This window comes from Hydractinia symbiolongicarpus, chromosome 1 (genome assembly GCF_029227915.1).
Source record: "Hydractinia symbiolongicarpus strain clone_291-10 chromosome 1, HSymV2.1, whole genome shotgun sequence".
NCBI classification, from domain to species: Eukaryota; Metazoa; Cnidaria; class Hydrozoa; order Anthoathecata; family Hydractiniidae; genus Hydractinia; species Hydractinia symbiolongicarpus.
This window is the reverse complement of record NC_079875.1, coordinates 5,562,717-5,586,145: the sequence shown is the minus strand read 5'-3', so window position 1 is coordinate 5,586,145 and position 23,429 is coordinate 5,562,717. Positions and strand designations below refer to the sequence as shown.

General features: G+C 33.3%; 5 protein-coding genes across 5 annotated transcripts; 4 read left to right on the top strand and 1 right to left on the bottom strand.

Annotated features, from left to right (window-relative positions):
- Positions 1 to 299: 299 nt before the first annotated feature.
- On the bottom strand, positions 300 to 3,379 carry LOC130633606 (proteasome subunit alpha type-4-like). The gene is made up of 8 exons (XM_057444563.1): positions 3,304 to 3,379; positions 3,185 to 3,227; positions 2,775 to 2,934; positions 2,171 to 2,248; positions 1,946 to 2,034; positions 1,563 to 1,693; positions 1,217 to 1,340; positions 300 to 536 (listed from the first exon to the last, which is right to left on the bottom strand). The coding sequence occupies exons 1-8, from the start codon at positions 3,304 to 3,306 to the stop codon at positions 379 to 381; spliced, it is 786 nt and encodes a 261-aa protein (XP_057300546.1). The 5' UTR covers positions 3,307 to 3,379; the 3' UTR covers positions 300 to 378.
- A 3,141-nt stretch (positions 3,380 to 6,520) lies between these two features.
- LOC130633590 (leucine-rich repeat and death domain-containing protein 1-like) lies at positions 6,521 to 7,604 on the top strand. The gene has a single exon (XM_057444562.1). The coding sequence runs from the start codon at positions 6,692 to 6,694 to the stop codon at positions 7,529 to 7,531; it is 840 nt and encodes a 279-aa protein (XP_057300545.1). The 5' UTR covers positions 6,521 to 6,691; the 3' UTR covers positions 7,532 to 7,604.
- Positions 7,605 to 12,164: 4,560 nt separating this feature from the next.
- Positions 12,165 to 13,292, top strand: LOC130644009 (octopamine receptor beta-2R-like). The gene has a single exon (XM_057449640.1). The coding sequence runs from the start codon at positions 12,165 to 12,167 to the stop codon at positions 13,290 to 13,292; it is 1,128 nt and encodes a 375-aa protein (XP_057305623.1).
- A 1,459-nt stretch (positions 13,293 to 14,751) lies between these two features.
- Positions 14,752 to 18,611, top strand: LOC130633574 (uncharacterized). The gene is made up of 3 exons (XM_057444561.1): positions 14,752 to 14,849; positions 16,176 to 17,000; positions 18,445 to 18,611. The coding sequence occupies exons 2-3, from the start codon at positions 16,226 to 16,228 to the stop codon at positions 18,609 to 18,611; spliced, it is 942 nt and encodes a 313-aa protein (XP_057300544.1). The 5' UTR covers positions 14,752 to 14,849; positions 16,176 to 16,225.
- On the top strand, positions 18,587 to 22,041 carry LOC130633451 (NACHT, LRR and PYD domains-containing protein 13-like). Its single transcript, XM_057444552.1, has 2 exons — positions 18,587 to 18,718; positions 19,290 to 22,041. Exons 1-2 carry the CDS (start codon positions 18,595 to 18,597, stop codon positions 21,791 to 21,793), a joined length of 2,628 nt encoding a protein of 875 aa, XP_057300535.1. The 5' UTR covers positions 18,587 to 18,594; the 3' UTR covers positions 21,794 to 22,041.
- Positions 22,042 to 23,429: the final 1,388 nt, after the last annotated feature.

The following is a 23,429-nucleotide window of genomic DNA, read 5'->3' as shown; positions in this document are numbered from 1 at the left end:
CTCTTTTATGGAACAGTTCTGCTCACAAGCCAAATTATGGTTCCGGAGAAAAATTTCGCTGAGTTGTGGAAACCGCTTTTTGAGTGAGTGTCATTAATTGATAATTCGTACAAAGCTTTTTTTAATCAATTCATGGTCACCAACAGGTGATAACAAAAAAAAATCGGAAAACAACAACAACGGCAATAACAACAACGCCAAAAACAACAACAACAACGACGAAAATAACAACAACAACGGCAAAAACAACAACAACAACGACAAAAACAACAACGGCGAAAGCAACAACAACAAAAACGGCCATTTAAACGTTTCTGTTCTTGATATTAACCGAAAGTGATAATACATGTAAAAGTTCTAAGTCAAAAGGTGTTTTTATTATTTTTTCGCTGTCTTTTGTTTATCTGCTTTCGCCTTTTCTGCTTCTGCCTTTTTCTCCTCTTCTTCGTGAGCTTTCAGTAAACCATCCACTTGTTCATTTTTAAGTATTTGGATTTTTGTTTTGTTGTTTTGGCGAGTCAAATGTGCAATTTCAACTAAAAAAAAAAGATTTAGCAGTTAAAATTAATGCGTTTTTTTAAAATCTTCACGCAAATATAAGTTCGGTTGGACAAATATGGAATAGAATTTCCTGGTAATTAGAACATTTTCTAGGTAAATTCTGAAAATTTACTGGTTCCAAGATTTTTGCATTGTAGGCAGGGCGAACTAAAGAAGATCAATCGTCAAACTGTTTGTTTTTAAACTTTACGAGAACCTGTCAGTCTGTACCCAGCACCACTTAACAAAAGGGGACTGTGATGTGTCCTACGTTGTCCCTAATTTATCAGTCACACAGGTAAAAAGTCTTATGGCAGCACAGCGCCGAACTTTCCAGGACTCCCTGGCATGCCATAAGTATCGTTCTTAGATAGATAAGCGGACCATACTCTCCTGTATAGGGTTTAGGGTATAGAGTATAGAATTGAGAAATGGAGAAATGGATGTTGTGGGAGTAGATGGATGCGTGAAAAAATAAGAGTTCATCAGACGTACTGGCCTCGTTTCTCATGCCAGTTTCTACTCGGGGTGTGATAGCTATTGACCCATGTTAAAGCTAAAACTACTTCTCTTAAAAAATGAAACATTTACAAAGCTCATCGATGAATCTCTAATTTGTCTGATTTCCTCCAACTGCAGCTTACAATAATTGCAATAAAAAAAAACTCGGATCTACCTTTTTCAGATGTTAATTTTTGCACGTCTAACGTTTTGCTTAAAACTTTCACAGCTAACTTCAATGCTTCATCTAATGTTATCCCGTCTTCATTGTACTCCTGTTTTAACATTGAGATAGCAGCCTAAGAAAGAAGGTCTACGTTGTCACACATGATAATACATACAAAAATGCAGACATATGGTAATATTCAGGATTTTTCCACATAACTTTAATGAGTATTTTAATTGCGCAGGCAACAATATGAGAATATTTTACGCGATTTAATTTTCATCTGCAAGACTGGCAATATGTAAAATATGTAATGTGCAGTGAAAACCTTATTTTTCATTATATATCAACCTACCATGCTGTTGTTACCGATGCATGTTGCTTTCCAACCAGAGTAGTTGCCACTAGGATCGCTTTGATATAACTGAAAACCCAAACGTCTGTCCCAACCGACGTAAAGTAAAGAAACACCAAAAGGACGGTAACCTGAAAAAAGATGCATGTATTCACGAAAGTTTATCCCACTAAAGAGTATTTTTTTTGTTTGTAAATATTTTATTCAAAAGAATTAGAATCTTCTAATACTAATTCCATTCCAAGCAGCATCTATTAGGTTACTTTGATGGCTAAGGCCACACAAATTTACCCTAACAATCCTGTGTGTTCTTCAACATAATTTAAAAACAAAAATCTATAAAATAAATGTAGTTAAACAACCAACCTACTGGTTACACTTACCCCCAACTTGTGTATATCTTTGTTTGACATCACATAGACTACTGACTAATTGTTCAACTGGCATTGGTTCTTGGTACAGAAGTAGATATCTAAGTAAAAATAAAATAATGTCAACAGTGCAGGTAAACAGCAAAAATTGAATAAAATAGGACTAAAAACAAAATGTATTGGCACAAAAATAATTTTCCATGTATGTTTACATTAAAACATGTTGTCTTTCTTTACCTTTGTGCAGTTAACCTTAACTTCTGTGTTAAAACATTAGCATCTGATGTAATACCTGCCACACTGCAAGCTGTATCCCTAAAATATATATAGTTTGTTAAATAATTGAAAACAACGTAGATCTCAGTAGTTTAATGAGATCAGATTACAACCACATACCATAACGAATTTGAAAAATGTGTTAATTTTTTTTACCTCACCTATGTTAAAGTTTAGTTTTTTAGTTTCACCTAATTTGTTGGTGAAAGACAAAAATGTAGTCACAAACTGATAAACATTAAAAAAATAAATAGAAAGAACTCAATAAAAAATATGAAAGAAAAACAACTAAACATCAAAGGATTAGGCAAAACAATTGCATGTTTTTATTAAGATTGGTTTCTGAATAATCCCATTCCAAAAATCTGAAATACAAATCCTAAACAATAAAGGTTAGTTTTCATATAAGTGCATTCTTGGCCACAAAAGTTAAGTATCTAGGCAAGTGTGTTTAAATAAGGAGAGTGCGGCCGTTTAAATGAGGGGAGCCGCAAACTTGTAATGGGAATCAATCTTAGTATGACTATCTTTTTCTCCTATAGATCTATTAACGTGGTATACTTACTCGTCCAACTTATAAATTTTATCCGAATATACATCATCTAACAATTTATTAGTATTCCGTCTTTCAGCAGCAAGTAACACTCCATCCTTTGCTAAAATTCCTAAGCAGGTTCCTGCATGGCTAATAGCTTCCATGGCATATTCAACTTGAAACAGACGACCTAAAAAATAAATCAAAAACATTAAAATATATAAGAAAAAAACTTTAGGTGCATAAAAACTTTCTAAAAAACCTACTACTACTAAGGGGAAATAAGAGGATGGAAGCATTTTACACATAGCTACCCTAGTTTGAGTAACCATGGCCCATCTGCGACCAACATATTGTTCCTCGCCTTTAAAGTACATGAATTCTCAATGAAGGAAACATGTGACTGCAGACAAATAATAGTAATAAAAATACGTATTTACCTTCTGGTGAAAATATAGTTGTTCGAGTGTCATATTGTCGAGACTAAAGTGAAAAATATATCAAAATGTAAATTTTAAAATATTTATGATTAAAATAACAAATGTATATCAGATCCTACCATATTTTGATGCCGTACTTGTCTCTAGCAATTTTTGTAATGGTTTAAATTGGTAACTATATCTAAAAAATCAACTGTTTTCAACTTTTTTATCAAAGAAGTATATATATATATATATATACTTTAAAAGAAAAAACTTTTACTAATGAAATTTTTGTGATTTTGTAATTTTTCGCCTAAATTTGATGGGATTTTATAGTAACTTTTCAATCTACATTTTTCCATGCTATTTTAACAAATATTTGTTATTCCAAGTTATTTCTCAAGTAACATTATAATAACGGCCATTCACAAAATTTATTTCCTTGATGTCAAAATATCTGTGACTCACAAAAGTTTCTTCAGCAAAAGTTTCTTCTTTCATAGAAAAGTCATATCTATACATTCACCATTGCCACATTGGCAGACACAAAAAAACTTGCAATAACCACTCAAAATGAAACGAAACGTGGCACTAATTTTTAATTTTTTAATTCTTATGCATAAAAAGTTCTTCATCTAAATTTATAGATGTTGTACTTTTTTATTATAACTGTGGCTACTTTGCTAGAAATTATATTTAATTTAAATTATTCATTCAATTTGTTATAGACATGTAGTTAGCTATATACATCATTTTTACACACTCCCATCCTGATAGGCAAGCAAACAAGGATCACATAGGCTAAATTGGCTATTTACGCTACAAGATTGATAGTGCAATGGAATTGTTTTTCTCAACCATTATCTTCTCTGTTTAATTGTCTGGGTTCCTCAGTAATAACACATTATAGTAGTAGCATTGTAGTAGCATATAGTAGTAGCATAGTAGTAACATTGCATTATGAAATAAATTTATACATCCTTTGCATTGGAACGCAATTAGGGAATGGCTCTGGATGGCAGGCAATAAGATTAAACAAAGACAGGTAAGACAGACACATGTATTGCCAAATAATCATAATCTGATAATCACACCAAATGCTTGCCCAAGACAACGACAGTAATAACCATAGCATATGTGCTGGAATGGTATGACACTCTCAAAATGACATGTACATCTTGTCTACACTCCATTGTGAGTGTCTCCCACGGCATATCTCGTTATCTTCTTCATCATAATGCACTTGAATGGTATGACATACTCACATCTTCTTCCTATAATCTTAATTGCCAAATCTGGTATGCCACAAGATGCTGCTGCAGCTGCCCCGCCATGTCTGAAGCTATGTGTACTAAGATCAGGGCTGTCTGTGACACTAATTTTTTAAAAAGGGCAGACCAACTTCCTCATGAAAAATTCTCCTGTGGAGAGGACAAACCAAGAAACACAATGGGTACTTCTACAGGGGTTAATCCAGGAAATTACTTTGGGCGTCAGTAATCCCTTAAATTGTCTGTCAACCTTTTCAGAAAACTTAATTTGTTTGAATCAAACAGTTAATATTTTAAAGTGAACCTACAAGGTCTAGAACCGTTAATATTTGTTATAGTTGGCAATGAAGAAAAACAACAACCACAAAAGCCTCTTGATATTCTTATACCTGAAAGGGCCTGCCTTCCCTGTGCGCAATGGCTTTGTTGTTTGTATAGATAGTAATTTGGGTGTCAACCCCCTGTGAACCCCAAGTATCCACAGCAATTACTACGGCAAGTAACTCAAGGAATGTAACGTACCATTGTTGATAAATTCAAAATTGAAATAAAATATGTGGAGGTATTTATAGCCTTGTGCTAATAAGCGATGGATCTCAGAGGAGGTCTGTTACCTGATGATGAAAACAGGCAGGTAGGCAAAGCAACACTCCTATCGTGCATTAACCAATATAGCCCAAGTGAACTTCTTTGTATAAGATGTCTTTTTCAAGGCAAAATCAAAATATTAAGTTGCGCCACAACCTATCTAGACATCCGTTGACGTAACTACATCAGTGGGAATCAAGAAAAGATTAAGGGGTCATCTACAAAATTCGTAGCAATTCGTATCAAAAAAATTTGTATATGCTATACGAATTTTCTTTTGCCATACAGTAATTAAATTCGTATGAAATTTTTCTAAAATCGTATAAAATTCGTATGAGTTTTTAATTAAATTTGTATGAGTTTTAAATTAAATTCATATGAGTTTTAAATTAAATTCGTATGAGTTTTAAATTAAATTCGTATGAGTTTAAAAAAATTCGTATGAGACAAATTCGTATGAGTTTCAAATTAAATTCGTATGAGTTTTAAAAAAATTAAATTCGTATGAGTTTAAAAAAATTTGTATGAGTTTTAAATTAAATTCATATAGAAATTCAGAAACGGAAAACGGCGATAGAAATGTTTTTTTAGATCGCATTTTAAAAGTTTTTAAACAGAAAACGCTGATAGAAATGTTTTTTTAGATCGCATTTTAAAAGTTTTTAAACGGAAAACGGCGATAGAAATGTTTTTTTAGATCGCATTTTAAAAGTTTAAAAACGAAAAACGGCGATGTTTTTTTTAGATCGCACTTTAAAAGTTTAAAAACGAAAAAAGGCGATAGAAATGTTTTTTTAGATCACATTTTAAAAGTTTAAAAACGAAAAACAGCTATGTTTTTTTTAGATCGCATTTTAAAGGTTTAAAAACGAAATATAATTCGTATGAAAATTCGTATAAATTAAAGAGTATAATTCGTATGAAAATTCGTATAAAAGAGAATATAATTCGTATGACAATTCGTATGACAATCGTATAAAATTCGTATTAGATTTTTTAAAAATCGTATAACTATTTAAAACTATACGAATTGTATACGATTTTTATACAAATTAAAAGCAATCAAATTCGTATATATTCGTATAAAATATCATACGAAATTTGTAGACGACCCCTAAAGCTATATTAGTTTATTTTTCCCTAGCTAAATTAATTAATTTCCACTGGGGGCCACTAGAACAAAAAAGAAACAAAAAATGATAAACCTTAGACTGCCTCAGCTCAATCAAACATAGTAACATTTATAATGTTAATGTCTTGATTAAGAAATCACCAATTTATATTGAATGAAAAAAGATATGCTAATTTTCTTGAAAAAAATAAACAAGTTGTTAATTTTATACGCAAGTTGTGTTCGTAAAACAACAGTTCAAGAAAGAGTGTTCACGATAAATGCTCCATCATCCGAAGGACCCCGCTTATGTTTTCATGCACCAGGAGCATTAAATTTAACACTCCTCCGTAGCGTTTAAAATATTTGTGGTACTTTTTGGTGGTAAGTGTAGCTGGCCAGATGAAACAATAAAAGAAATAGCTCAAAAGACCTCAAAACATCAAGTTTCAATTATATTGTGGCTTGATGCAACGTTTTTGTTTTCAGTAATGAATTTAATGAACAATTCTGTTGTTGATAATCCACATGTGTGAGACATGATTCCGTGAAAAAATGAGACTACAAGGGCATTTTCCATTTTCATTATTTTTTAGGCTAAAAAGGATCATGGAAGAAACCTGTTTAAATGCAACTAAAACAGATGATGTTATTTTCCATTGTCAAGCTACTAAATCAAATACACTCAATCTTAGTTACCGTAATTTGGTGGTTTTACCGAAAACCGTGTCCAACTTAAAATCAGTGAGACATTTGTTGTTAAACTCTTGCAATTTACTTATGCCACCTGCAGAGATTTCAGAATTAACTTCTCTTCAAGAATTGCATATAGAAAATAATAAATTAACCATGTTTCCTCAAGGTATAAGGAATGCAACTAGTATAAATTGTCTGTGCTTTTCTGGAAATCCTGTCAGTTGTATTGCATCAGAATTACCGTATTTACCGAGCTTGACAAGACTATTTATGAATGACACTGCAATTTCTTATCTTCCGACGGAGCTTTGTCTGTTAAAGAATCTAGAATACTTCAGTGCAAGTGGTAACAATCTCCACAGCGTTCCGAGTGAATTTTCTTGTCTTACAAAGCTGAAATGGGTCAGGTTATCCAGAAACAGTTTATCAGCATTACCAAAACAATTTCATAAACTGAAGCAGTTGACATATTTAGATCTCTGTGAAAATATGTATTATGAGATTCCACTTGTTTTGACATCATTGAGGAATTTATCAACATTATTATTAAGGAATAACAAGTTGTCACATATCAGTGATGAATACAGCAAGTTTTTATGTCAACTTGGCAAATTGGATATACGAGTTAATGATATTGTTGATTTACCAGTTGAGGTCATGTCCTCTGAAGCGTTGTTTATGGGAAACAATGTAACATGACTTGTACTCTTTTTTTGGGTGTATATTATTGAATTATTTTTATATTTATATAATAAATATATATATATATATATATATATATATATATATATATATATATATATATATATATATATATATATATATATATATATATATATATATATATATATATATATATATATATATATATATATATATATATATATATATATATATATATATATATATATATATATATATATATATATATATATATATATATATATACCTATACCTCTGTAGGTTCATGTGAATAAATTTTTATTTTTTATATTAGTTCTACATATTTCAATTGAAAAGTATATAATATTATTTACTAATCCACTGATTTTTGCAGATGTACATCTCTAGCTAAATGCACTGTATTGAAATTTGTGGTTAGTGATATTATTTCCTTTATTACAAGAATTTTTTGCAAGAAAAATTTTCACAAAGTAAGCTTTTACACATTGGGAATTCATATTCGTGTAGACTTATTTTGGCGAGATCTGAAAAATTTTGCTGTAAACAAATTTTTGATCTTGTAGAAGAACTACTTTGTTCATCACTAACATACTGCCTGGCAGTGAGCGGGATTCGTTCCGCAGTCCCCAGAACTGGGAGCCGCAGACGAACCCATTACACTACGTGTGGCAATATGTTAGTGATGAACTCAGATAGTTTATCCGGATGGTGTGTATACATAGGTGAATATATTACTTTTGCCTGGAAAGGGAGACCCATCTATTTCAGAAGATTGTTATCCATCCACTGTGGCAAATTTCCATGGTTACGAAATATATCATTGATCTGTTGAAATTTTTGGATCTGGATTAAATTCGCAAAGTCAGGCCAGACATGAGCATCGTTATATCTTCTATGGACTGATGTTTTTGGCAATTCTTTCATCTTCTCTAATTCTTATTCTTATCTTTCGAATGACAAAAGATCGGTATTTATCCTTTAACGACCTGACAGAAAAAAGGGAACAATAAAACCATGACCACATGTTGCCTAATCTTTTTTCTGAAGAAGTGCCAGCACGTTTTTGGATGGCGTAAAATCAGATTTTCACAAACATTAACTGTCTTCTTATATTAGTATTGGTATATATTTCAGCGATAATTTCGATACTTGTTTTACTTAAAAGCGATTAGAGATTCAAATGTTTCTTCAATGTATTTTTCTTCAACATGGAACGAAATAGTTCATGGTAATTGCAAGCCTTCTCCATCTCTTAGGTTAAACCTCTTCCCAGTGACAGTAATAATAGCAATGTTTATTAGATTAGCTCATAGGAAATAAAACACGGTTTTAGCTTATTGTCCAGTTTTTCCTTTTTTTAAGTAACCAATGACTTAGGCATCTTTAGTAACAGCAACAGCAACATTTTCTCCCTTCACCGATGTCCAATCATCCATATAAGCACGATATCTGTTTATTATTGATTTAAATTTCTTAAACTCTCTGATGATCATTAATGGAATTTCATAACTTCTTTTTTTCACTGATTTCAATGTTTATTTCCATATTGCACTATCATTCACACTTGTCTTTGTTTATCTTCCAAGCAGTAAGGTCATTACCTGGAATTTTAAATTGACTTGCCACATCCTTACTTGGTTTCTAACTCCTTTAGAGCATTTTACTTTACTTTTGCAAAGTAGCTTTAGTGTGCCATGTACGTTTTTTTGATGTGAACTACCCCCTTCAAAAAGCTTTAGAACTTAAAAACATTCGAAAGCGTAAAACGTTCCCAAAATTCGAATTACATGATTAGGGGACCAAAGAATCTGTTCAATTTACATGATTTTTCAAGTTATGGGAGTTCGAATTAAATGAGTTCAACTGTAATCTGTATATCGAAAGTAAGCTTTTAAGGTGAAGTTAGAGATAATTGGAAATTGGATGAAAAGAAGGTAAAATGCGAAATGAAAGATTGCAAATGTCTGTCCTTGCTTAAAAAATGAGAAACCTAAGTTTGCGAAAGCACATTCGCAAACATTAATTCTGCATATTTTCTTTCTTCCGCATTTAGTCCTTATCTTTAAGATATCTTATAAAAGATAATAGTTAAGTGACTTAAAAAGTTCACTTGTACACTTCTAGACCCACTCTGTGTACTTAGAGTTGGTCTATAAAACCCAAAACCAATAACATATCTTGCTTGGAAAATTTAAAACATAAAGTTTGGATGCATATGAGATTAAAAAAAATAAACATTTTTAGGAATAAAGGCCTTGTCAGTGAAGAAATTCGTAAAATTTGTGTTCTAAAATTCCCGCTCAAATACTCGGTTTTGTGAAATGTAGACGGATTTTTAAACCACCTTGAACAATATTCAGTTTTATTGATTTCTGGCAGTATATTGAAGTTTGGCTCCCTTTGCGTTTGATATTATATCGGAATATTAAGACTTTTATTTTCAACTGCATTTTTGCCATCTTGAATGACTTCTACGCATGACCTGTTTCGTAAAAATAAGTATAAATAAATATTTTTTTAAATAATCGAATTATTGCACCGCTTCACCCTTTACATGAAAGCAATCACAAAAAGTGTTTTGAGAATGATGTAACAACATGATTATACTAAATGTACATAGTCGTATTATTGTTTTTTATTTATTTTTATTGTGTTTTTATTATATTTATTTATGTCCGAAATAAGCATCAAATTCATGAGTAATTCCTTCAGTCGTGTACAATTAAGAAACGTCGGCTTATTAACTCACATTATAATACCTATTGATCAATAGGATATATATGTGTTGAACAGGAACACTTGCTAACAAAAGCGAACCGTGTACTACGTGGATGCATAGCAACTGAGCGTGAATAGCTGCAATATAAATTTGAAATAAACCGTTGTCGAATCGTACGAAATACAGCTTGTGAATGCTGAAGAGTGATGCATTAACTTTAAACAAACAACCAAGGTAATCGAGGCTAAGATATAATTTTTATGTCTGCTTTTTTCAGCGGTCACAAGCAGTTTTAGTTAAGTCCTCAACTGTTGGATTTTAAAGCACTGTCTGTTAGCTGCTTAACATCTAGGCCTGATATTTTGCGACTTTACCTGAAGTTCTATACCGGATTGATTTATGCAATTTTATCTTTATCGGTATCATTATTCGGCCCCGGTATGTTCGTCGCAGGCTATCCATCGCGCCTCTTTAAATTTAGGTTTTAGTAACTAACCCATTCTCGACCCCAGAGTTCTTTGAGAGGTTTTATCTCAAAGAACCCTAGGGACGAGAATGTAACTAATTTTATTGTTAGTTTTTAACCTCCGAAAATCTTTTCCTAACTCATTATACTGAAATTTGACAAAAAGCTCTATTTTATCAATTTCTGCAATAACAAGCGTATTTTTGGACATTGCAATGAAAATTGGTCGCCTATTATTTTGCCACCATTTTATTTCTTGTTATGTTAACATGTTTCTATTAGGGTTTATTAAGTTGTGTCTGAAAATTTGAACACACAAATAACCCGGGACAAAAGGGTCGAGAGATAATGAATGCCAGAAAATTTTTACTATTTTGCGGGCAGACAGACAATATTTTCAGGGTCTTGCTAATTGGGTCCTGAAAAAAGTTTCTTGCAGGAGTGTGAAAATTATCCGCATGATCCAATTCAGCATTAACCAATCGACTATTGTTTTCGGTCATCTGTTCCCTTGTCATGCCTACCTCCACAATCTTAATAATAATTTTTAATATATAAATTTAAAAAATATTTATACTGCAATCGATTTCGATTCGTCCATTAAAATATCTTTTTTAACTATACATACTCTGAAGAATCCTAAAAACAGTTTTCTTTGTTTTGTTATTCTTTTTTTAGAAAGCCATCCTTAAGAACAAAAAAAAACTCGTTAAAAATACTGCGTCGTCGGTAACAACTTCAGAGGTCTGGATCGAGCATCGCGCGCGGATGTTTATCATTGTGTGTAAGAATAATTGGGAATACAATTTGTTTGGCTTCTTAATCGGTGCTAAAATATACTTTCTGTGACTGTACATTAAAATATACCCAGCTACTTTAATTCATTCATTTGTCGTGCAAAGTCGTTGTGCGAAAGATTGTCATTTGCCATTCATCTAACTTCAGTACCTTGTGTTTTTTGCGAAAGATTCTATTTTCTCTTAAACTTCTACTTAGTGTAGGCGGGATTAACTAAGTAAAAAGTGCGTGAAATCAAGATTCACAAAGTGTGTGTAAAATAGATGCGCAAATTTAACACGTGTGTAAAATTCAAATTACCGGTGTGCATAGCTTCGTTCCCTGGTTGTTTTTTTCTTTGCTTCTTCATATTACAGAAGGCCAGATATCAAAAAGGCCCTGTGGACGGGATTACGATACATAACGTGTAAAAGTTAGCCCGAAAACGAACTTATTACGCCTCTGTAGCCTGTATCTGAAGTTTGAAACCAACCTTCTTTACTAAAAATGTTAACAAAAAAATCTTCGGAGGAACTCGCGCTAACTAGTTTAAGAATATATGGATCGACACTCTCGATACAAAAAAAAAAATTAAAACGTTTCGTCTATATCTAATTAATTTTTTAGCAGAAATGTAAAATCTCTTATTTTTCAGCATCCCGTACTGTATTTTCTTCATTTAGATCATGTTGAATACATCTTTCAAGTCTGACGGCAGTGCTACCAATTCCACACCATTTAGCCACCAATCCCATTCGTCGCCAGCCTTAGAACATATCATAGAGAGATCAGTTGATGTTAGTTTAGGCTTCCTGGTGGTGATTTTGAATATAATCGAAATTATCTTGTTGTGTCGAATAAAAAGAAAATTGAAAATTCATGAGATTTGTATTTTAAGTTTATCAATCACTGATTTGTTTTTTGGTATGTCAAACAGCTCGGTAAGCATGGTGTTTGTCACAAAAAATGCTCAAAGTGGGATCATTCTAGATGTCAGCTACAGTATTTACTTTTGTTTTGTTGTAAATTCTATTTTGCATTTGGTTTTGATTACCCTTGATCGCTTATGGGCAATATTTCGACCCATCAAACACAACGTATTTTTCACGCGCAAGAAAGTTTATTGGTTGCTTTGCACCACGTGGTTTGTGTCGACTGTTATTGCAATCTCGACACATCTCACTCACAACTTTACTGAAACCTTTCAGACAAAAACCGAGAGAATGGAATACATAACTGTGAATACAACACCAACATCGTCGACATCAACAGCAACTATCGAGACTGCTCAACCGACGGTCTCGATTACTTACATTGTACCAGTGATGACGACATCTATTGCCTCGATTAATGACAACAAAACAAGAATACAGTTCAAACAAAAGGGAGTTAAGATTACTGATATTAATGAAAGATACCATACCACAATGCAACTGGTTCTGTCTGTGTTTATCGTAATCGGTGACGTATTTTTAGTGCAGTCCTATGGATTTATCACATACTGGTTAAACAAAAATACCAACATCGCCAGTAGGAGAAAGGGTCTTAAAATATCAACGTTATGTGGACTTATAACAATAGCATTTGTTCTTCTCACTTTACCATATGCGCTCTGTCGATTTATTATGGGAAATGTACCATATTGGGCAAATCTTCTGCTGGTAAGTAACAGTGGCTTGAACAGTATTGTCTATTTCTTTCGCGGTCGGTGTCGCAGAAAGTCAAGTAAAGTTTTTGGTACAAAAGATATTAAAATGGCGCAAACATCATCAGAAACCATGTCTTCAAATAACTACCCAATACAGCAAGGATAAATTATTCACCTTAATACACACCAACCTCGCTCCCAGTACTTTTTGCATATCTGTTGCGCATTCCAGGGATTGTGATTTAGACAAACACATCTTTTACAGAAATTTAGCAGAACAGAAATTATCTCCTAAAAAGGGGTTGATAAATTACACGGATTTTTTCATAAGCAAGTTGTAGCTGAATTAAGCAACTTCAGTTCTGTGCAATTACAAAGAAATAACTCGCAGAAAAGCTGAAGATAGAGAAGAAGATAGAAGAAGATAGAGACGAAGAGAGTTAAATATAGAACCATTTTTGATGTATGTTTTCATTGTTCCTTGGCTTCAAAACAGTGACTTCTCGTTAAAAACGACGACAAAAAAAGTGTGATTGCAAAACACATTTTTTATAAAATGTTAGAGGAAGAGGAAAAGTTTGCCGTTTCTTTAAAATTGTTTTCTTCGCCATAGTAGGATTATAATATAAAAAAGAACATATAAAATTTACAATTAAATACACGAAGCTTTTCGTAAATAAAACTTTACATCTTCAGGTAAGTAAATTTTATATTTTTTATATTATTTGCCGTTTCTCTTTTTTAATTAATATTTTATGTCCAAAATGGAAAGTGTCGGTACTGTATTAACCAACAAATTTAGCCTTGCCTTTTTTAAATCTATAATTTAAATTGTTTTATTATAACCGCTTACTCGTTTTACTTAACACACCCACCTCTTATATGTGAATCCTATAATCCACTGGTGTGAACTTTAATGGCTGCTGCTTCAGGGCGGTCCTTCCTTGTGTAAGATTAAGTTTATTTAGGTAAATCTACACAATGCTGTGTCCCTCGAACAAATTGAACATGGTACCTTCCATCTTACTAATGAACAAAAGCTGCGTTTTTTGTGCGTCTCACACTGTAACTAATTTCTAGCGTGTTACAAAAAAATTTTTAAGGTAAAATAAACTTGTATCCAGGACTATTTATATGACTGATTGAACAGCGCATCCTCGTGTTCTATGTGTAATAAGATATATATTGACTGTTATCTTCAAGAAACTAACGTACTCTGCACTGTCCCTCGAGAGGACTGGGTATCAAAAGAAACATAACGAAGGAGAGCATACAACACTCGTCCCCAGGACTATTTTTACGTAAAGTTACCCATCGTTTAACACTGCATAACAAAAAACGGCAGCGCCCCGTCAACATAACCACTATCGGTGTAAATAGCCCTGGAGACGAAGTTGGAAATAGTGGTACAAGAGGAATGTTAAAATAAATATCAATAGGCAATAAGCATCACTCGACCTTAGCTCGGCCCGATGAAAATTGTTTGTAATACGAATTTTATAATAAAAACAATGTAATCTTCTTCAGTGTGCTAAGAAATCGGAAAGTCAAAGCAATCTTTGTATTAAAATATCCTCTCTGGAGGAGGATAAAAAATGTACGTAAATAGTGTTAGAAAAGGTTATGTAAACCAAGAATTTAGCAATTACTATAATATGAGTTTAAAGTTGTTGATGGGTTTAAGAAGTTAAGATGTTCATAGCAGTTTCTGTCAATGACGGAGGTATATATTCTTCGTGTACCTAATATTTTTAGCTAATAATTTATAATTTATGACCAATGAACTGGAGAAATCATTTAAGGCGATTTTTTCTGATCTCTGTTGTAAGTTTACGCTGTATAATAATAATAATATAAGTTTCAACTGGAACTCATTATCAATCTTAAAAGGAATGCCATTTTGCCCAGGTAAGCATAACCACAAACTTAACAACTAGAGATGTTAACTTTTGTTTCGTAAATATTAGGGGAACAGGTTTGTTTCTACTTAAAGATGTCTCGATGTCCCAATAAGTAAGTAATTAAGTAACGGGAAGTTTTAACGTCCTTGGGGATTCCATCCTAACGATTGTCTCTTCCTCCCCTCCGACTGTAACTCTGTTACATTACTGCCACAGATACGGATAGTATTGCTCTAAATTGCTTGCCTGCCACACAAGCCTGTTAGCAGTCAGTAGATGGCACCAAATGGGCTGACAACACTGCATTTAAAGTGCGCCGGAGTAGGAACTCGAACCTGAAACTTTATGATTACGAGTCGAATGCGCTACCACTACACCATCTTCGATGATACAAGACGACGGAAATATAATAACACAAAAGATTGAAGGCAGCACTTCCACCACTCACAATCCGACCTGTAAACTGCGGAACAGAAAAACAAACGTGGGAAACCAAAAATCATATACTATGCACCGATGTTTACAAAATGAAGTATTTTTTATGAAAGCAAGGTAATTCATAACTGACAAATTGAATGTAAGTTGCATATATATGCCTCATATATCCACTACCAACAGTATCCTGAATATTCACGTCAATACTGTCGAAAATTCAAATATCTAAAACAAGTAGGGAAACACTTCAAGTTAAATCTAAGGTTCTCGATTGTGTACGTTCAAAAGTCGTTTCCAAGAAAAACGTAGGAGGCGGTATAACCTTCTGCACCCCGCTTTCGTCAGCACTGCTCAATAATAAGTGTGACGAAAATACTGCATACAAAGATGGTGACGTATAAATTTACTCTTCGCGATTTATTAATCCATGTAAAAACATAACGCTTATAATTCTCCCCAACCTCAGGATTCGAAAGCCGACAATTTTTTTAAAAATTATACACAAGCAACCTAGACTCCAAGGCATTTTTTCTCTTCCTGATATTGGAACGCCGATATCATTAAAAGGAGCTCCAGGGACGGGGGTGACACATAAGCACATGAATTGGCAACATATTTTAGCCTCAGATTCAAATTCTGTCGAAGCATACTGATGAGTTAAAAAAATCAATTAAGCGTGAATATGTCTAAGTTGATGTGGATATTTGCTTTAGAATCCGGATAAAGAGTAAGAGTGAAGTGGAATCTATACACAAGGTGAAGAATGGATGCTTCAACCTCAACAGTTTCAAATTGTCAATTCTGGATGCGTGTTATAATCACATTACAGATATGTATAAAAGAAGCCCTGTTATGTATATTGCACAATTACCATCAAGATGGTTCGTACACCGGCGTTACAGACGACGAAGTTTTATTGCATGCTAAAATGGTTCAATTTAAGAAAAAGTTTTATGAAAAATTGAAAAAGATTATTCATAAAGAACAGTGGGACATTCTTTGTCCTGCATCAGGAAAGTCAAACTCTCGTGATTGGGATATAACACTTATCGTACTTGTTATACGGTATGAGAAAATTATATCGGCACCCTTGGGAGGATGGGGTCAAAAAGTACCACATAAAAATGATACAAGCCTTGCAGCGTTTTGTTTACTTGCTAAACAACTTCGAAATGAGCTTCTCCACAGTAGTGTGAACGACATTCAAAATGAACAAGATTTTTTAAAATACTGGAAAAGAATGGGACACATACTCAAAGGGTTAGGTTATAACAACATGGGGCTTTTTAACGACTTAGAAACAGCTAGTTTGAAGATGTATACGTCACTAGGAGTGCAGTTTCTAGAAACCAAGATGGCACATTTACAGCAAAGCTTGAGTGATGTTGAAAATGAAAAGATTGATAAGAACACAAAAAGAATTGAATCACTCGAAGTTGCCATAGCAACACAAAAGTCTCCGCTTGACAAAGTGATGGCGGATATAGAGTCGTTGAAGATGATAATCAAAGAAATACAAATTGATGAACAAAAAAAAAGTGGGTATAACATATTGAATTTCTAAGGCGTAATTGGTGCAATTTGCAGTCCATCAAGGCCCGTGGAAAAATCCACTTAGGCAGGAGTACATTGGAAAAGAGAAGCGTAACTTGTATTTTGATGACGTCTGCCAGGATCCGTCAATACACAATATTTTTTTCCTGAAATTTGTTGACACGTTGCTTCCAATGTGTAGTGCTTGAAACGCTGATCAAAAACAAAACAAAAACTGCTCAACCTTTGCACAATGGTGATCTTATATACAGGTTACTTTGTTGCAGCTATAGTTTACTTTGTTGATTCACTAAACCCTTACAGCGAAAATAAACCTGGGTACCAGATTGTCGGGCTAAGTTCGCTATATAGGGATTCGGGCAATCTTACATATTTCTAGAAGACAGTTTTCTTGTTAGCAAGATAATTGAAAATCTCAACGATTTACTTACTGGAGCCTTGTGATAAGATGTTTTTGAGTTAAACCCCCCGCTTGCACATCCCAAAGATTATAAAAAAGTGGGTTGATCCTTTTTGTACGCGTTCAGCAAGAAAAGGCTTGGTATATTTGGTGATCGTCTACTTACCATAAATGACAAATTAAGCGCTCGGGACGCTCATTTATCAATTTTTTAAACTTCATTCTCATATTTTTATGGGTAAAAATAGAAATACAAAGAAAAAAGAAAGAAATACAATAGTTGGAAGATAAACGGGAAGTTGGACTTGTAGCTTCTACCAAATTTGAGACATTCATCAAGGACAAGAGAATTGCAACAATTCTATCAAAGGAAATTTTGAAAACTAATAAAAATATACCCACTTTGGAATGACATTTGATGAATTAAAATAATTGAACGACCTTTTTAAAATGATTTTGTTTTTATAAACTAAAATCTATATTCATAGAAGAAATCGTTGTTTTTTTGTGCCGATTCGAATATGCGCCCCCGTTTCTCGAGGAAAGGGAGGGGGCTTATTAGAGCAAGGGGCGTTTATTTACAAATTTCCGCTAATGTAATGTAATGTAATATACTTTTAACTTCTAAGGTATACAATGGTAAAACGTTACAAAAAGTTCTAACACGTTAAAATTTAAAATAGAAGGAACAAAAAATAGAAGAGAGAAAAAATAAAAAATATAGCAATGTGGGCGTTTATTTAACAGGGGCGCTTATTGGGCACGGGGCGCTTAATTCGTCATTTACGGTAAGCAATTGCTGCACTTGCACGACTTTCATAGCTCAAAATACAATAAAAACTCCCTTTGTAGCTGCCTCATTGACAACAACACCAGTAGGAAATGAATAGGCTTGCCTTGGTAAATAATTATAATAAAAGAATATACATTAGATAAAATAAATGGATTTTTATGATTATTTAAGTGATTTCAACCAATTCACAAATTGAATTTAAATCCAAAATTGATAATTTTCTTTCCAATTTTAGAAAATTCTCATGATTTTGTAGTAATGGACGCGTTAGAGGTTATAGCAGAAGAAATTGACAAAGAATGGGTCCATCTATCAGAATTGTTAGATATACCGGAAGAAGAAATCAAAAAGGTGCAAGTTCAGTTTGACGAAAAACAACAAAAGAATGGAAGCTTGTTTTAAACTTTTGAAGTATAATATTTCTTGGAGAACCATCCAACATCAGTTAAATCGTCTCCAACGTGATGATATCATTCAGAATATTATCGAGAAAACAAACATCACAGAAAGTAGGTTCTTCTTCTTCTTCTTCTTCTTCTTTTTCTTCTTCTTCTTCTTCTTCTTCTTCTTCTTCTTCTTCTTTTTCTTCTTCTTCTTCTTCTTCTTCTTCGTCTTCTTCGTCTTCTTCTTCTTCTTCTTCTTCTTCTTCTTCTTCTTCTTCTTCTTCTTCTTCTTCTTCTTCTTCTTCTTCTTCTTCTTCTTCTTCTTCTTCTTCTTCTTCTTCTTCTTCTTCTTCTTCTTCTTCTTCTTCTTCTTCTTCTTCTTCTTCTTCTTCTTCTTCTTCTTCTTCTTCTTCTTCTTCTTCTTCTTCTTCTTCTTCTTCTTCTTCTTCTTCTTCTTCTTCTTCTTCTTCTTCTTCTTCTTCTTCTTCTTCTTCTTCTTCTTCTTCTTCTTCTTCTTCTTCTTCTTCTTCTTCTTCTTCTTCTTCTTCTTCTTCTTCTTCTTCTTCTTCTTCTTCTTTTTCTTCTTCTTCTTCTTCTTCTTCTTCTTCTTCTTCTTCTTCTTCTTCTTCTTCTTCTTCTTCTTCTTCTTCTTCTTCTTCTTATTTTTATTTTTATGTTATTTTTATGTTGATTTTAGCTTTAAACAATTCCCTGAAAAATCACAGACAATTCTACATTGATACGTTATCAGAGCAACAGGTCGCTCTGCCTGTGATGTCCAAATACGGTATGATGCATGAACCAATGAAAAGAGAGGATGCATATGTTGATCTAGCAATAATGCAAAGTTACATCATCGACGAAAAATGGAGACACGTTAATCGTGAATATCATCTGTACGATATCAATGCTTTGCGAAAACAAAATAAGTTGTATGAAATTGAAGACATTGTAAAATTCAGCGATCATTTTGTAACATTAAGTGGAATTGCAGGTTCTGGAAAGTCGACGCTGTTTGAGAATATGATACTGAAATGGGCAAATAATGTTCTCTGGAATGGTGAAAATGATATGCCTAATGTAAAGCTGCTTTTGCCGATCAAGTGCAGCGTGTTAAATAATATGGCTATACAAGGTAAAACATGGGAAGTAGTATTAAAAGAATTATTTCCTATCCTCTTTGATTGTACCACGATTGAAGACTTGATGAGTATACGTAAACACATTCTCATACTGATTGATGGTGTAGATGAGCTGCAAACGATCAATGAATCAAAAGCAAATGTAAAATCAAGCAAAGATGATTTTATCCATTCACTTATCAGCCCAGTTGGAAATGTATTAAGTGGTAAAAGAGTTGTATTGTTAGGTCGTCCTGGCGCGTGTCATCAATACCAAACAAAAATTGGAAAACATTGTCAAGTGAAAACATTAGAAGTGTGTGGTTTTACTGCAGACAATATCAAAATATATGTCGAAAAAGCATTTGAGAATGAATACACACAAGCTAAAGAGACAGTGTTACTGAAGATTACCGAATCAGAGACTTTAAAAGCCATGGCAACAGTGCCTATTTACTTATGGGCGATTTGTGGCTTGTATCAAGATGATCTGAGTATTGAAGCACCAAAAACGACAACCGAACTTCTTCTGTATGTTTGTTTGTTATATCTACGTAACCATTCTAAGATAGAAGGCTGTGCTAATGATGATATCAGTTTGCAGGAGCTATGTTCGAGTGGAAAGGTGATTCGTTATATAACTGAAATAGCAGAATTATCTTACCATACGTTGAGGAAACAACAAGTTTTTTTTGAGGGTTGTGGTGATACAAATAAATTAGAAGAGCTTGAGAAAACTGGACTTATTGTCAAATCTCGTGATGGTGGATTTGGTTATGTTTATCAATTTCGGCATTTAGTCTTGCAAGAATTGTTGTGCGCCCTTTATATGTTCTTCAATGTGGGAGCAGAGCGTTTACTGGAGAATACTGCCCTTAAATGTTGTTTACCAATTGTAGCTGGTTTAGAAGGAATATACGTCTCCCTTGATGGCAAAAGAAACATTTTAAAAACATTTCTTCGCAACCTAGACTCAGTTGGTATTGACAGGGTAGTTCATTTTATGGGTAATCTTGAAGAATGTTTTATAAAATCTCACGAGAAATGCAAAACGTTTGATATTCACACCTTATGTCGTGACATCACTGAGTACTTTATTTGTTTTTATGAATCTCAAAACACTTTTTCCTTCCCAATGATTGAATTTTTTACTGGAAAACATTTTAGGATTTCTTTTAGCGGAATGAGTGATCACGAAGTTAGATACGTTTATCATTTTTTGGATTGTTTACTAGATTGCGCGTCAGTTGTCATTGATGACTTTTATTTTGATGCCAGCAACCCTTTTCACTTGAAACCAACTATAATCAAATGTTTGAAATACTGCAACAGAGTAAAGGTGACATCTAGCAAAAAAGACTTCATATGGGTTGAATTTGCTACCATGCTTTTCAACTTGTTAAAATCAAGCCCACTTCAGCTCCAACTGCTTTCACTATCTGAATTAGATACGAGTAATATCAATATGGAAGTCATAGCTGCCTGTCTACCATACTTGCACAAAGTTAAATTTAGAAAAATGAAGTTTATGGAAACAACGATTCGATTGATTGGTCAATCACTTGAGCATCACGTGACAGTATTGTCTTCGTGTAAACTAACACAAATTAGTTTTAATGATTGCGACTTTTCTTCTGACAGTTTGACACAACTTTCATTATGCATGAAACATGTTCAAACATTAGAGATAAGAAATTCAAAGTTGGAAAAAGAGAATATCGAGACAATGTCCAATCAAATTGAAGAACTTGCCTCGATTCACCAACTTCAACTGAGTTCTTTAATTTTATATGCTTGTGGGTTAACAAGTCAACTATTTAAGTGTTTACTTAAATCTTTGAAACATTTGAAAGTCGTATCATTGCATGGAAATGATTTTGATGATGAGACATTGGCACTGCTTGATGAGGAACTGTCGAGTTGGTGTGTGTCGTGTGAAAAGAATGATAAAGAAAAGTTTGATTATGTAGTCATGTTAGATAAAATACATCTTGGAAAGAACTCTTTCACATTAGATAAATTTGAAGAACTTAAAAGAAAATACAGTTATCTCGCTGATATTTATTCACACGCACCTTAAAAAGAAAGAAATGTATTAAGTATAAAAATATAATTCGTTGAGGTTGTGTGACCAAGGAGGCCTAGGTGTGACCAATGTTTTCCGCTAGTTGTTCAACCTACGGAAAAGAATTATTTTCGTAATAAAATGTAGGAAACTTTTTAGTAAATTTTAAGGCTGCGCGGTTTGGATCTTCTAAACCCTTCTCAAAAAACGTTAAAAAAGTCATATTAAGTGCATACTCTTCAAATATTTCTTCAGCCAATAGCATTCATTGTTACACCAATCTTATCCAATCAAATGCGTTTTTGAAAACTATAATCTTAGAACAAAAGTTTTGCTGCTAAAAAAAATATGTTTAGATTTATGTAATAAGTTTGATATATTTATATGTTATGTATTCTTAAAAATAGCAAAAAAGCCAAACAGATGTATTTTACATCGTGGAATTTGGAATTAAATACACAGATAGTAAATAATATACGTCTTTCTTTTATCTAGTATATACATCAACTGCGTGTCTAACACATGTGTACTTCATTATCTTCGTCTTGACCAAGTTGCACATCATACTGAGTTGTATGAACCAAGTTACGATACAACAACGTAAAGTCATTTTTCACGGAGGTAGTAATTTCAGGTTGACGGGTTAGCAGCCTTTCGTGCAGAGAGAACAATTGGTTGCGCAAAAATACTGATGCTACTTCTGCATGCATATGTCTTTTTTGGAAAATATCTTATTTTGTACGGTATTTCCTTGCAAGAGATTTTCCACCTCGTCCCCAGGGTTTATGGCCCCTGAGCCGTTATTAGGGAGCGGCTATCGATTTCATCAAAAAGACAAAATGCCCTGGGAACGATGTTGGTGATTTGATTTCCAACGAATTTATTTTCTGGGTCACTTCACTTCTTCTGTTAAGAATACTCATATTCTATCTGCTTATAATAAAAAAAGCCGTGCTGCGGACACACGAAATAATAAATGCGATATAATTTCACCCACTTTATTTCGATGTTAAATTTCCGGTGGAATTCTAAGGACGGGCGAAACTGTGGATTTTTGTACGGGCTAACGACTAGTTAACTTAATATATCTTGACTTGACTACCTATGTTGTCCACACACTGCTTAGATAGAAAATTTAAGCTCCCTTCAATTCAATGAGAATAAAATTCGATGATAATTTAAAGTGTGCATACATTAGCGTCATGGTAACTAGATTGTAACGCCATCGCAGGGAGTCTAGTAAATGCAATTGTAACTACTGAATACCATCATATAAAGAAAGCACGGATTTGCTCAATTTAATACACAGGTTGTTTTTATAAATGCCTTGTTTTTTGCTACCATTTTGCGTGACAGACAGACGGACGGACGGACAGACGTATACGGGCATTATAATATAGATTATAAACTGTAGTATACAGCTTTTGTTTTTTCTATGACTTTCACAGACATTTGGTTTTCACAGAATATTAAATTTACAAACTATGACGTCATGTTGACAATGAAAATGACAGCGATTTTTTTTATTTCAACCTGCCACAATCTCGTCTCCAGGGTCTTGTGGCTGCTATTAACTTCATCAACAAGGCAAAATGTCCTGGGAACGAGGTTGAAGCTGCAAGTGTACAACAACCTCATCCCAAGGGTCTTG